Source organism: Ornithorhynchus anatinus, chromosome 11 (genome assembly GCF_004115215.2).
Source record: "Ornithorhynchus anatinus isolate Pmale09 chromosome 11, mOrnAna1.pri.v4, whole genome shotgun sequence".
In the NCBI taxonomy this organism is placed as follows: Eukaryota; Metazoa; Chordata; class Mammalia; order Monotremata; family Ornithorhynchidae; genus Ornithorhynchus; species Ornithorhynchus anatinus.
The window spans coordinates 36480233-36492325 of NC_041738.1; the positions used below are offsets into that span (position 1 = coordinate 36480233).

The 12093-nt window shown below is 50.4% G+C and overlaps 1 protein-coding gene across 1 annotated transcript in view; it reads right to left on the bottom strand.

Moving 5' to 3' along the window:
• Window positions 1–12093, bottom strand: part of GLG1 (golgi glycoprotein 1) — a 137527-nt gene that overhangs the window by 7139 nt on the left and 118295 nt on the right. The window contains exons 16-25 of the mRNA XM_029075800.2: window positions 11563–11651; window positions 10058–10175; window positions 9373–9465; window positions 8757–8894; window positions 7239–7362; window positions 6321–6463; window positions 5972–6073; window positions 3410–3517; window positions 2368–2488; window positions 363–469 (exon numbers count right to left, since the gene is read on the bottom strand). Of these exons, the coding sequence (XP_028931633.1) occupies window positions 363–469; window positions 2368–2488; window positions 3410–3517; window positions 5972–6073; window positions 6321–6463; window positions 7239–7362; window positions 8757–8894; window positions 9373–9465; window positions 10058–10175; window positions 11563–11651 (1143 nt within the window). The remainder of the gene's footprint in view (window positions 1–362; window positions 470–2367; window positions 2489–3409; window positions 3518–5971; window positions 6074–6320; window positions 6464–7238; window positions 7363–8756; window positions 8895–9372; window positions 9466–10057; window positions 10176–11562; window positions 11652–12093) is intronic.

Below are 12093 nucleotides of genomic sequence, written 5' to 3' on the forward strand. Positions count from 1 at the left end.
GTTCTCATCTTCCCTTCCCACTATTTTCTCAACCCCCTGGTCAAGGACATAGACGTGGCCTTAGCTCACTTTTGTAGCCCGGTTAATCATTCCGCCGCTATAGGACAACCACAGCTCTAGGTTCTTTAAAGGTCCCATCGGGCTTTTTGCTTCCCTTTCAATTGCGCTCAAAAGTGATCTTTTTAATAGCACCGAAACCCGGTTCTTCTTCGGCTTTCCATTTAGAGAGGCTAAGCCGCAAGGATTTGGTGTCAGCCTCACCGAAGAAGGCATCCCAAGTGGCGAACCTCAGAGTGAAAATCCCAAGTCAAAATGGGAAGTCAAGTGTTTTGGAGAAAGCCCCATGCCCCCCCGGACTCTACCTTTGCAGCGTAACTCCACATCTCAATCCGATCGTTAAGGCGTTTCTTGCACTCGGGCTGTAACCTAACCCGTTTATCTTCCAGGGCTTCCATGAGGCAAGACATTTCTGCAAAGAGAAGGAGGAGTCACAGAGCGGACTGGGCAGTTCGCAGCACCGATTCGGCTTCACGTCCCCGAGGGATTCAAACCCACGAGCAAGCTACGCCCTCCTCTAATGCCTCCTGGGAAAGCCAGCCCCCAGACCGCCACGGAGAGGAATCGACCCATCGGTGGTACTTGACCACTTTATGTGCTTAGAGGACCGGGCACCTGGAACAGAGCAATGGAGTAAGCAGACACGATCTCTGCCCTTTAAGGAAGGGACGGTCTGGTGGGAAAGGCCCGCGCTGAAATGAATTAAAGGTAGGAGGAAATAAGAAGGAATAAAGATACGTGCCCAAAAGTGCTACAGAGGGCACAGGGACGCGAGTGCTTATGTGGCACGCAAGTGTTCAAGTGGCGGTTTCGGGGAAACAAGGTAGGGAGATGAGAGGTTTAACTGGGAAGGCCTCCAGGAGATGTGAGTTTAGAAGGGTTTTGAAGATGGAGAGGGCCATACTGTGCCAGGTATGAAGGGGGTGGGAATTCTGGCAGACGGGAGGGTGAGAGTAAAAGGTAGGTGGTGGGAAAGATGAGAACAAGGCATAAGGAATAGGCTGACCGGAGGAAGTGGGCGTGTGAATTGGGATGGAGTGGGAGGAGAGTGAGGATTATAAACTCGCTATGGGCAGGGATCGTGCCTGCCAATTCTGTTGTACTGTCCTCTCCCATGCTTAGTGCACAGCTCTGCACGCGGTAAGCTCTCAGTAAATACTGCAGACTGAACGATCGGGAGAGGGAAGAGAGCTGGCAGAAAGAAGGGGGCCGTCCCGGTCTGCCACCCGCCTGCCTGCCACACTTCATTTTCTTGGTGCCTCAGTTTTCTCATCTGTAAAATGGGGATTAAATACCCGTTCTTCCTCCTCTTAGATTACGAGCCCAGTGAGGGACGGGAACTACGATCAACCCGATTATCTTGGATCTAACCCACGGCTTGGTACGGTGCTTGGCACATAGCAAGTGCTTACAGATGCCATTAAAAAAACCAAACAAAATGAGGAAAAAAAAAAAAAAAGCAGTCTCAGGAGTGAAGTGGCCAAAACCCAAAAAGTAGAGGGTCAAGGAGGGAGTTGGAAGCGAGGAAGTAGAGGCAACGGGAGTAAACAACTTGATTAAGGGGCTTGAACAGGAATGATCTGCCCAGACAGGTCCCGAATGTGGAAGGAAATATTGCAATCCTCGCCTTAGAGGAGGTTAAAGTCTCTGTCCTCGGCAAGTTAAGGGAAATGGAAGCAAACCTGTGGTTCTCCCCTATTCTCATTCGAGGAAGGTGGGGGCCACAGTAGGAGACTGGGAGCCAAATGGTCACTGTCTCCATTTCGCCAAGTCTGCAATCCTGATGGGAAGTATAACCGAGTCCTTACTTTTTCTTAGGAAGACCTTTCTTTGGGAAAGCAGAGCGGCCTAAGGGAAGGAGCACAGGCCTGGGAGTCATATGACCTGGGTTCTAATCCCGGCTCCGCTATTTGGCTTTGTGACCTAGGACAAGTCGCTTAAACTTCTCGGTGCCTCCATTTCCCCATCTGTAAAATGGAGATTAAAGCCAATTCCTTTTTACAAAATCAAACGACGGTATTTACCGAACACTGAGTGTATGCAGAGCAGTGTACTAAGCGCTTGAGAGAATACAATACGACAAAGTTGGCGGACGCGTTTCGTGCCCACAGTGAGCTTACACAGACTATGAGCCTATGGGATAGGAACTGTGATCAACCTAATTACCCTGTATCTACCCCAGCACTCATTACGGTACTTGCCTCTCACTAAACACCTAAAAAGCACCATAATTATTTTCACTGAGTTGGGATAGCACAACCGCAAACGCTAGAAGACTCGGAGTTTCCAGTCTAGCGTTCGGCTACTTACGGCGTCCTCGGCCAGGCGGAATGGCAGCGCAATGATGTTTGATGTCCAAAGCACAGGCTGTGTGGAGAACCGGATCCACAAAGATGTCTGCTTTGCTTTCCTTCAGCATATTTAGAACTTCCTGAAGAGGAAAGGCCATTGCACAGAAACATCGTAAGGAGACCCGATTCCACAAAATCACTTCTCACAGAAGCAGAGGAGGGACGATTACACCCTTTGGAATGCCAGGAGACAAACTGCTGTGGGCTGGGTGAAAAGGCAGAGTCGAAGCAAGAACACGATGGAAAGAACAACCTCACTTCTGCCACTACGGGTGTTTTCACCATGCATTTTGGCTAGAACGCTAAGAGACTTGGGAAAGTTGGCCTGACAACGTTAGCCTGCTTGGATGCCCCTGACCCTTCACGTGGGATTTCTGCGTGAATTCGACTCCTGCGTTGTAAGATACTCAATCGTTCTTTCGATTGCACATCCATTGATGACCAGCCAGCGCCTTCTCGGTTCAGAAAATCCCCGAGCGGTACACATCGCTGGCCAAATCCATCACAGAATGGGAATAATCGCAAAGGTAAAATCTTGGACAAGAAATCCAGACGCCTAGTCTTGATTCTATTTGGTTGCCATTGTTCTTACGAGATGTTCTTCACCTTGACTCTATTTATTGCCATTGCTCTTGTCTGTCTCCCCCGATCAGACCGTAAGCCCGTCAAACGGCGGGGACCGTCTCTATCTGTTGCCGACTTGTTCATTCCAAGCGCTTAGTACAGTGCTCTGCACACAGTAAGCGCTCAATAAATACTATTGAATGAATGAATGAAGAAGCAACTGGGGGGTGTTATTTTAGGAGTCCGGGATGTCTCAGCCCCTCTGGTCCTAGCTCGAGCTGCAACAAACCAAGACTCGAACTTTCTAGACCAGAAGTACATCTGGAACATTCTGGGGTTGGACCGGTTTCGGAACAGATGGGGCATGGGTGGGAAAGAAGAGGAACAGAGATGGGGAGGGAGGTAGAGGGGGACAGGGAAAAGTGTGTTGCGCTTACCTTTTTACACATTTCTGTTTTAATTTTGAGCAGGTTAACTTTTAGACACTCTTCCACCTGGCCCGTCTGCTCCTGGGCTGCGGCTTCCTCGGCACACAGGCTGGAAATCTGTTTTACACACACAGACACGCCAACAGATACAGAGGGTGGGTCACCGGAACAAAAATGGAATAGCCTGCAGCAGTTCTGGCCTAACAGGGTTCCTTTTTCAAGCTGAAAAGCCTCTGCCGTGGTTGGGCAGGGCCACACCTCATGAGCAATTGTACAATTTGGGGACAGCTAAGCTCTGCTCAGCTCAGAACTGTGACTCAGCCCATTAATCAATCTGAATCAGGCTTTTCTGGAGCCTCCCCAGCTCCGCTGGCCAACACCTCTTCTTTCCTCTCAGGATAATGGGAAGCAGAATAGGCCTTCCTCCACCGACAGATCTGCTCCTTTTCGGGCGCTCCCACTGGGCACAGAGCAGCCCGGGGCCTTCAGGCAGCAAACCAACAGACGTGAGAGCTACGTCGACCAAGGACAACTCTCTGATTCTGAAGAAGGGTGGTCGGAAGGGTGGGGAGGGGCGTCTAAATGCTCAAAGTCAAATCACGGAGTTCAGGGGACACGGATCACGCACGCTGCTCCTGAGCACCGAGAAGAGGTGCTCTAAAATGCAGCGTGCTGTTTGCTCCAGTGGCTTCATTCCTTTGGTCTGTTTTAATAGGCCCGCATACCTTGGAGCCACAGCCCTGGGCTTGGCATGGTGGCGGGCAACACCGTGAGCTTTGCCCACAGTTACTCGGGCAGGGAGGGGAGCACAACAAGCTCGCTCTGATGCTTCTTGCCCCCTCCCACTGGGCTGGGAGTCCTCGCTGGTGCTGCAGGGGCTGGATCGATCACTGGTATCTGTTGAGCACTTTCTGTGTGCAGAGCACTGTACTAAGCACTTGGAAAAGTACAGGAGCTTCCAGTCAACAGGGGAGACGGACATTCTTACAGATTGGTGTAAGGGAAGTAGTAGAATAGAAAAATATTTATCTACGTACTGTGGGGCTGGAGTTGGTAGCGAAGTGCTTAAGGGGTACACAGCCAAGTTTATCGTTGATGCAGAGGGGAGGGTGGATAGGGGAAATAAGGGGCTGAGACTGGGAAGGCTTCTTGGAGATGTGATTTTAGGAGGGTTTTGAAGGTGGAGAGAGTGGTGGACTGTTACATATGGACCGCCAGGCAGGGAGTTCCAGGCCAGAGGGAACGTGAGCAAGGTTAGCTGCGGGCTAGATGAGATCGAGGTTGGTGTTAGAGGAGTGAGTTTGAAGGGTCTATTTTGGACATGTTTAAATCTGAGATGTCGGTGGGACATCCAAGTAGAGATGTCTTGAAGACATGAGGAAATGTAAGACCGCAAGAAGGAGGTCAGGGCTGGAGAGGTAGATTTGGGATGGAATACTTGCAATGCAAAAAGGGGCACGGGCTCCCCCAGTGAATGCCGACTGGAGTCACTCAAGGGACTAATCCATGTCTAATTCCCACCTGTATATTCTTTTCCAGTGCTTACTACAGTACTCTGCACACAGTCCTTAATGCTTAATAAATACTATCACAACTAAAAAATACTATGTAGCACACGCCCAGGCTTGGGTTCCTGCGATGCAAACTGGGCCCGGGGGTATCGTGAGCAGAGGGGGAGTCGGGCATGGGCTGGAGTCTTGGAAATACAAGCGGTGGGGGGTGGGGTAGCCGGGGCAGTCAGGACTCCGGTGCCGTGATGGTGCCGTGGCTCCAGAGGTGACAGGACTGGTCTAGGGGTGAAAATGGGCAGACAAGTGGGAAGAGAGTTATGGGGCGGGGGCCACCGGAGCTGCTGACGTCTGGCCCCGGCGCCGGTGGTGCTTCTCCTTTTGTACCTGCCATTTTCTCTTCCTTCTCCTCTTTCTCTTTGTCTTCCTTCTATAGTCCCCTGAAACTCCTGCTCCCAATGTCCTGCCCCGTCCAAGCCCCACCTCCACGATCACCCCCACGCTCAAAATGAAAAGTTGCCAACCCTGGGGGTCTCCTTGCTGACTGATGCCAAGTCCGATGATTATTCTGTTAATAGGTACTCCAATGATAACATCAAACCAGATTGCACTGATGTGGCCGGGGGTCAGATGTCCTCACAAATACTTGTTACCTCTTCAGGTTTTTCCACTGTGGCTAAACGACTCAATAAAAATCACTGCGCTGAATATTTCAAAGGATCTTGAGCTGATGGGGGCAGAATGAGGACCAGAAGGGGAAGAAGAATCTGCAGTATTTGCAGACGCTCTGGTAGGTGAGGCTGCTGGATGACCAGACAGTCATCTTCCTGTTATAAGTCACCTGTCAATTTGAAGAGGTGCGATAAAGGGTCCTGTGTGCTGAGCCACGAACCACACTGTGGGAGAGGCTAGAAGGCTGGTGAGGACCTCTGACCAGCACACCTAAACCTGCGTGGCTGGGCAGGAGGGAAGCAGAAAGGGGAGTGGTGGTCCCCGTGGCCATCTAAACCGCAGGAGTTGGTTTCTGCTAAATCAGCAGGTCACAAGAGGAGGTGTCTCTTACCTCTTCTGAGCAGTGCATCTGGAGCTGGGGATCGAGTCGGTAATCCAGAGCAGATTCTTGGATTATTACTCGGATCTGGTCTTCACAGTCCGGAGAGAGGCGCTGTGTCCAAGAGGGAAGAGAAAAATCATTAAATCGGGAGGCCCGCCCTCGGCCATCACAGAGATTGATTTAGAGCAGGGCTGAGAGCAATTGCGGAGAGTCACGCGGAAGAGTACGGTGATCAGCATTAAATTTCTGCACGCTGCCTCCAAGAAAGAAAACTCCTCAATATGCAGTACGGCACGACAGGGAACATTACCCTCCAGCACCATCTTCCGCGAGGTGCTGGCCTCTCTCCCAGGCTCACCTGGTCTGCATATCTCAGTTTGAGACAAGAGATGACTTGGCCTTCCAGCTCGGCGTCGTCCTTGGCTTTACTGAGGATATTCTGGCAGAATTTGGGAATGTCAGCCTTGCAGGCCTTCCTCAGCACAGGATTCAAGCGATAATCTGAAGCGGAAAGGGCAGGGGGAAAACGCAGCATTTACAAAATCAATCCGACACGATCACATTTAGAAGAACAGAATTCATTTACATCAATCCATCGTATTTACTGAGCGCTTACTGTGTGCAGAGAACTGTACTATAACAACTCATAGTCTTCCACCTCCCGAATGGGGACCAGGTTACATCTCCTTAGTTGTATAAACCTGCTGTTTCAGTCAAACTTGTCATGCCGCAGCACTCACAACCAACAACCAGAGGTTGACAGAGAGGATGAGACTCCAGGGGTCATCTGAACCAGCAACGGGGCTCTGGGCATGTCTAAAAAGACATTCTCCAGAAGACAGTTCTGACACCCGGCAACCGTTATAATCCAAAGCATCTCCTCATGTCTTACCTAAATCCTTCTTTCTATAATTAAAATCTATTCTCTCGTTCTGAACTCAGCAGAGACCAAAAGCACTGGCACAACAGGCTTTCAGATGCTGGAAGACCACTACGTCACATTTCTGCTTTTGCTTCTTCTACGCTCTGCTTCCCGAAACACACTCAGCAGCCCTTCTTTTCCACACTTGCAAATATTTTCAGGGGTTCACTGCTGGTATCTCTCCCGAAAGAAGAAAAGCACTTTGCCTATCTGCCCCTCTTCATCCTTCCTGACAAACTTCAGTGCTGGTTGGTCAGGCAGACATTTGCTCCGCTCGATCTGTAGCCCATCCCCATTCCAACTCTTCCCAAACGAGATTAGACCCTTGGAGGGTTCAGGAACGTGGTCACATACCTGTGTTTTGGGTAATCTGACGCTTGGTAATCATCTGTTTGCATTTGGGGTCCATCAGTTCACTGTTCTTATTTTGTTTCAAGCACTGTAACATATTCTTGGAATCTGCTTCTGGGCAGAATCTCTGCAAGGAAGTCATATATCAGTCACTTGCACAAATACATCAAGACTGGACCCCTAACTCACCTGCCACTGTACTACTTGAACCGTAAATTCACCTCCCATCCCTACACTGGGGTACACCGGCTGTGAGTTTTCTTGTTGCACTCTGAGCAAACCATTTTAGCTCGTCCCTCCCAGATCTGCCCCTCGGCCTGTTGTTTCCTATTTTGCATTGTGTTGAATTCCCACCCAGGCCCCCCCCCGTGTCGGCCTGGTGGTCGATTTGGAGCCAAAGCCCTGCCCAATGGGAGCTGTGCAGGAGGGAATTCTCTCTCTACTCATGTGTGAGCCCTGTTTCACAGCTTCATGAGGGCCTTTAAGGGAAAGCCACAGAGCATTCCAGCTCTGAGGGGAAATCCCGACAGACATGCAGCTCCAACATGGAAGACTGACTCTCGGGCACATCCCATCAACGGTTACAATGGCACAAACCACACTGCTGGGCCTCCCTCCTCTCTTTCATCCACCCCTTTGCCTCGACTTCTGAATTCCAACCAGCAGCTAACTGTAGAACTACAAATGTCGGGGAGCGTGAGGCGGGCTCCTGCCGCAACATGGTACTACTTAAGTGTCGAGCCTCTCCCTGCTCTGGGATCCCGATATTAGACCATTCTGTGTTTTCATTTAGCGTCTGGAAATCATTCTCTGGAGCACTGTTTATAACCTTTTGATGATGTCTGCTGTTTAATCCCGGGACTTGGACTGCAAGACTATTTCTTAAAGGTCATCAAAACCTTACAAAGCTCTCTCAAAATAAAGCCTGGCATTTTTTCTTTTACATACAGTCCAATCAAGAGTACGGCTCAAGCTGCTTACGTTTCAAATTTTCAAAGCCATCTATAGAATCTGTTTCAATACAGCAAATAAAAGCATGCGACCTAAAAGGGTAAAAACTGAAAGCTGGCGCAGGGCGTCGGGACTTTAACCCAGGAGATGACAAACTTCCTGCACTTTTCATTGCTGCCAGATCGCAAAACTGAACTGTGGTGCCAAACTCACCCCCAGCAGCAGGAACAGGCTCTCTATGGGAATGCGCTCAGAGGCTGCAACACCTCACTGCACAGAGAAGGTCGCCTCAAGGGCAGGGGAAAAAGGGAACCTTTCCCAGTGCCCGGTTGTTCCCTGGCATTAAACTGGGCACTCCGAGAGCAGCATCAACTCTTCCAGGCTTCTCGGAAACCATTTTTGGCACTGCAGCCCGCACTGTGCGGGCTTGCTGCAATACACTGCACGGATCTTGGACAGCCGTTTGAACGGGATTTTTGTTCTCCGCCTAGCCCAGGACTTGGAGTCCTGAACTCGGAGTCCCAGACTCAGGCCAGGGCGGCGTTGCCCATGGGTTCCTTCTTTCCATACCTTGATCATTTGTTTGCAAACTCTCATGAGTGTATAGTCTAGTTCTGGGTCCATCATCTCCGTCTCCTGCAGCTTAAATACTTTCTGATGGCACCTTGGGCTTAGCTGCTTCTTATTTTCTTTCAGGCACTCGATAATCTACAACAGAAGAGGCGTGGTGAATAACAGAGATGTTAAGCACGAAGTTGCTTTCCTTTCCTTAACCACTGCTGGCTGTTCAGCTCTTGGCCTCTCGGTTTCAAGCTGCCGGGCAGCAGGAGCCGAGGTTTTCCGACTTAACTCTCCCTCCTAAGAGGGATGGCTGAGATCTGCCTACATCACAGGTTTTAAAAGTGAAGCACAAGCAACAAGGATGAGCAATGGCCCTCCAGCAACGAGGCCTGATCAGCCCAGGCTTTGATATGCAAAGCTTTTTTTTTTCTAACCTCCGTAGGGCAAAGAAAGGAGTGGGGGTGGGGGAGGAAGGGCTGGTAAAGAATGCAAGTCTGTTTTCCTGTTCATTCTGGTCCTGGGTGCTCCTGCCTGCCCCAGAAAATGGTCCCCGGGGAGTAGGCATAAAATGATCTGGATGTGCTGACAGGGAAGAGCTGGGAGTTAATAATTAGAGAAGGATCACCTGAGCATTGCCATAGGGCACAGTTTGACAGTAGTTCTTGATGTCGCTCTTGCAGGCCTCGTAGAGCTCGGGTTCCAGGCGGATATCCTCGGTCTATATCCCGGGGGAGTCAAAAAGAAGCCGTCAGTTCAGACTCGGTGGAAATTGTTGGCAGGAGGGGGCTTCCGAGCCACTGATGCCTAGGGGCAACAACCTCTAGCCTTGCAAACAGGCGGAACTAGATGAATTTGGCGGGGGAAGCAGGGTTCACAGGGTCCAGATGAATGAACGAATCAGAGCTGAAATCCTGACACGGGGGCGCCAGCCTTCGCTTTCCAGATCTCTGGCACCTTGGGTTCTCCGCCCAGTATCGAGCCGGCTGAACGGTGGAGGAGGCTTTTCCTCAAGGGACAAGCCAAGATCAGGGGCCCTTGCTCAGGGTCAAGATCTGATAATGTGCTCTCCAGGGGTGTTTGCCCCAAGGGTCTATAACCTTGTCTTGTAACCTGCTAATATCAAACCTTACGGAAGAGGAGAAAGGAAGGGATGAACCAGGCCAGACCGGGGGTGGCAGGCCCTCAGCACCAGTTCAGGCTCAAATCTTCCAGCCAGCCCACCACATTTAAACACACAGGCATTCCCGTGGAAGGGGAAAGCGGGGATCCCCCCCCCCCCCCAGGTCCCAGGTCGGGGGGGGCGGCATTACCATCTCCAGCTCCTCAACACGCAGCTGCTTGCGGCATTTCAGTGACACCCTGTGCTCCTTGGCGTCCTGCAGCGTGTCGTTGCGCACAGTGGTGCTCAGGCATATCACCACGTCCACTCTGCCGGACAAAAGAGAAGAGCCGGGGCTGGGCGGGGCACCGCAGCACAAGCGGAAGCTCCTTCCTAGATCTGAATGCTCTAGACTGTAAGCAGACATGCTCCCTGCCCATTCTATTGTACTGGACTCTCCCAAGTGCTTAGTACAGTGTTCTACACATAGTAAGGGCCCAATAAATCCCATTGACTGACTGATAGATCTAATGCTTGTAGTTAATGGGGGGAGGGGCAAGCGGTCTTTGCCTGGAACACTCAGGCCCATCAAGCACTTAATACGATCCTCTCCACACAGTAAGCGCTCAATAAATACTACTGATAGATCGCTATATCCTCTTCTCCCAGGCTCTCAAGTGCTGTAGAGGCTGCTCAAAAGAGCTACCAATCCATTCTGGGGGCCAACAAATCATGGCAGCTCTTCAGCAATCTGCGTGCGGGGAACACGGCAGTCTGGAGACGAGGCTGGGCACTTGAAGATTTATTCTTTCAAAAGCATACGCCCAGGACCGACTTGGCTATTAAACCTGTTGCTGAGCTTTCTATTGGCTGAAAATTGATTTCCAGGACAAGAAAAACAGAGAGAAGGATGCAATGCTGATCCACATGCTACCAAAAGAGGGCTTTCCTGAGATAGCTTACCCAGCCTATTAGCGGGGTGTCTCATACAGAGGTAACAGGAGTATTCATTAAGCTCCTATTATGGGCAAAGCACTGTACTAAACCCTGGGAAAGAATATGCAGGTGGGAATTTAACTTGGTCCCTGGCTCTCAAAGGGCTCACATTCTAAGAATCAAGGTGGGAGAGAGGGGACTAGCAACAGGCAACAGACCTGGGTATCTACCCCAGGAACAATGACCACTGTCCTTAATAAGAATTCTTTAATCAATAGCCTTTAGTTCTTACACCAGACATCTCATTTCAGCTCCTGTTTCCTCCTGAAGAAATGAAGCCCTACTGAGAGAAACCCAGTTAAACTCCTTCACTAACCTGTCAGCACACCCAACGACTTCCAAATCGAGGTCCCCCCGGCACTGTATTTCCTTGCAGAGACCTCTACTTTGGTCGATATGGCTGAAAATCAGGTTCCAGATTCAGGGGATCAAAGACCACTATCCCAAATCATGGATATGTAATTCAAAATACGAACAACTAGGTTAAGTATAGCGAAGAACTGACTCTGCTTCAGTGAACAAAATCAGCGGCCATATGACACTAAATCATTTCCCCATTTCCCGCCTTCAGTCCCACATCTTCGGTTATGCCTGAATGAGGATGGGCCATCCCGATAGGTTAAGTCTTGCCTTTCAGAAAGGTAGGAGCTAAGGACAGCTGGGGAAAGCAGTTCCTATGATAAGGCAAGGGTGGCTGCTAGTCACTTAAAGGCTACATACTTTTTCTTGATGTTTGGGCAGAGCTTCAGTACGTCCTCCTTGCAGGCCATTTTAAATTTGTAGGAGAATCGAAAATCTTTCATCTGAACCTGAAAGATGAAGAGGCAGAAGAGACTCACAAATCAATACCTGGTCAGCAGGGGTGGCAGACATTTTATCAAAACAAATGTACAGGAGCCAGAAAGGCGTAGCTAATCCACTCCACGGAGGCTCCAATTCTGGCCCAGAGGTCTTGCGGGGGGGGCGGGGAGGGGAGAGAGAGAGAGGTCGTCCTTTCTGGCCAATTCAATCCTGGTGTCCAAGGTCAACTTTTGGGGAAGGAGATACCCGAGGGGCGAAAACGGGCTCACCTAGTAGGTGAGGGCAGGGTGGATCACACTCATTGGACTTTAGACTGGGCAAATAATCAAGAGGCGTCCGACCTTGAGGTATAATAATAATAATGATGGTATTCTGAAAGCTTCTAGTGGGCAGGGACCGTGTCTACCCACTCTGTTGTACTCTCTCAGGCACTTAGTATGGTGCTGCGCA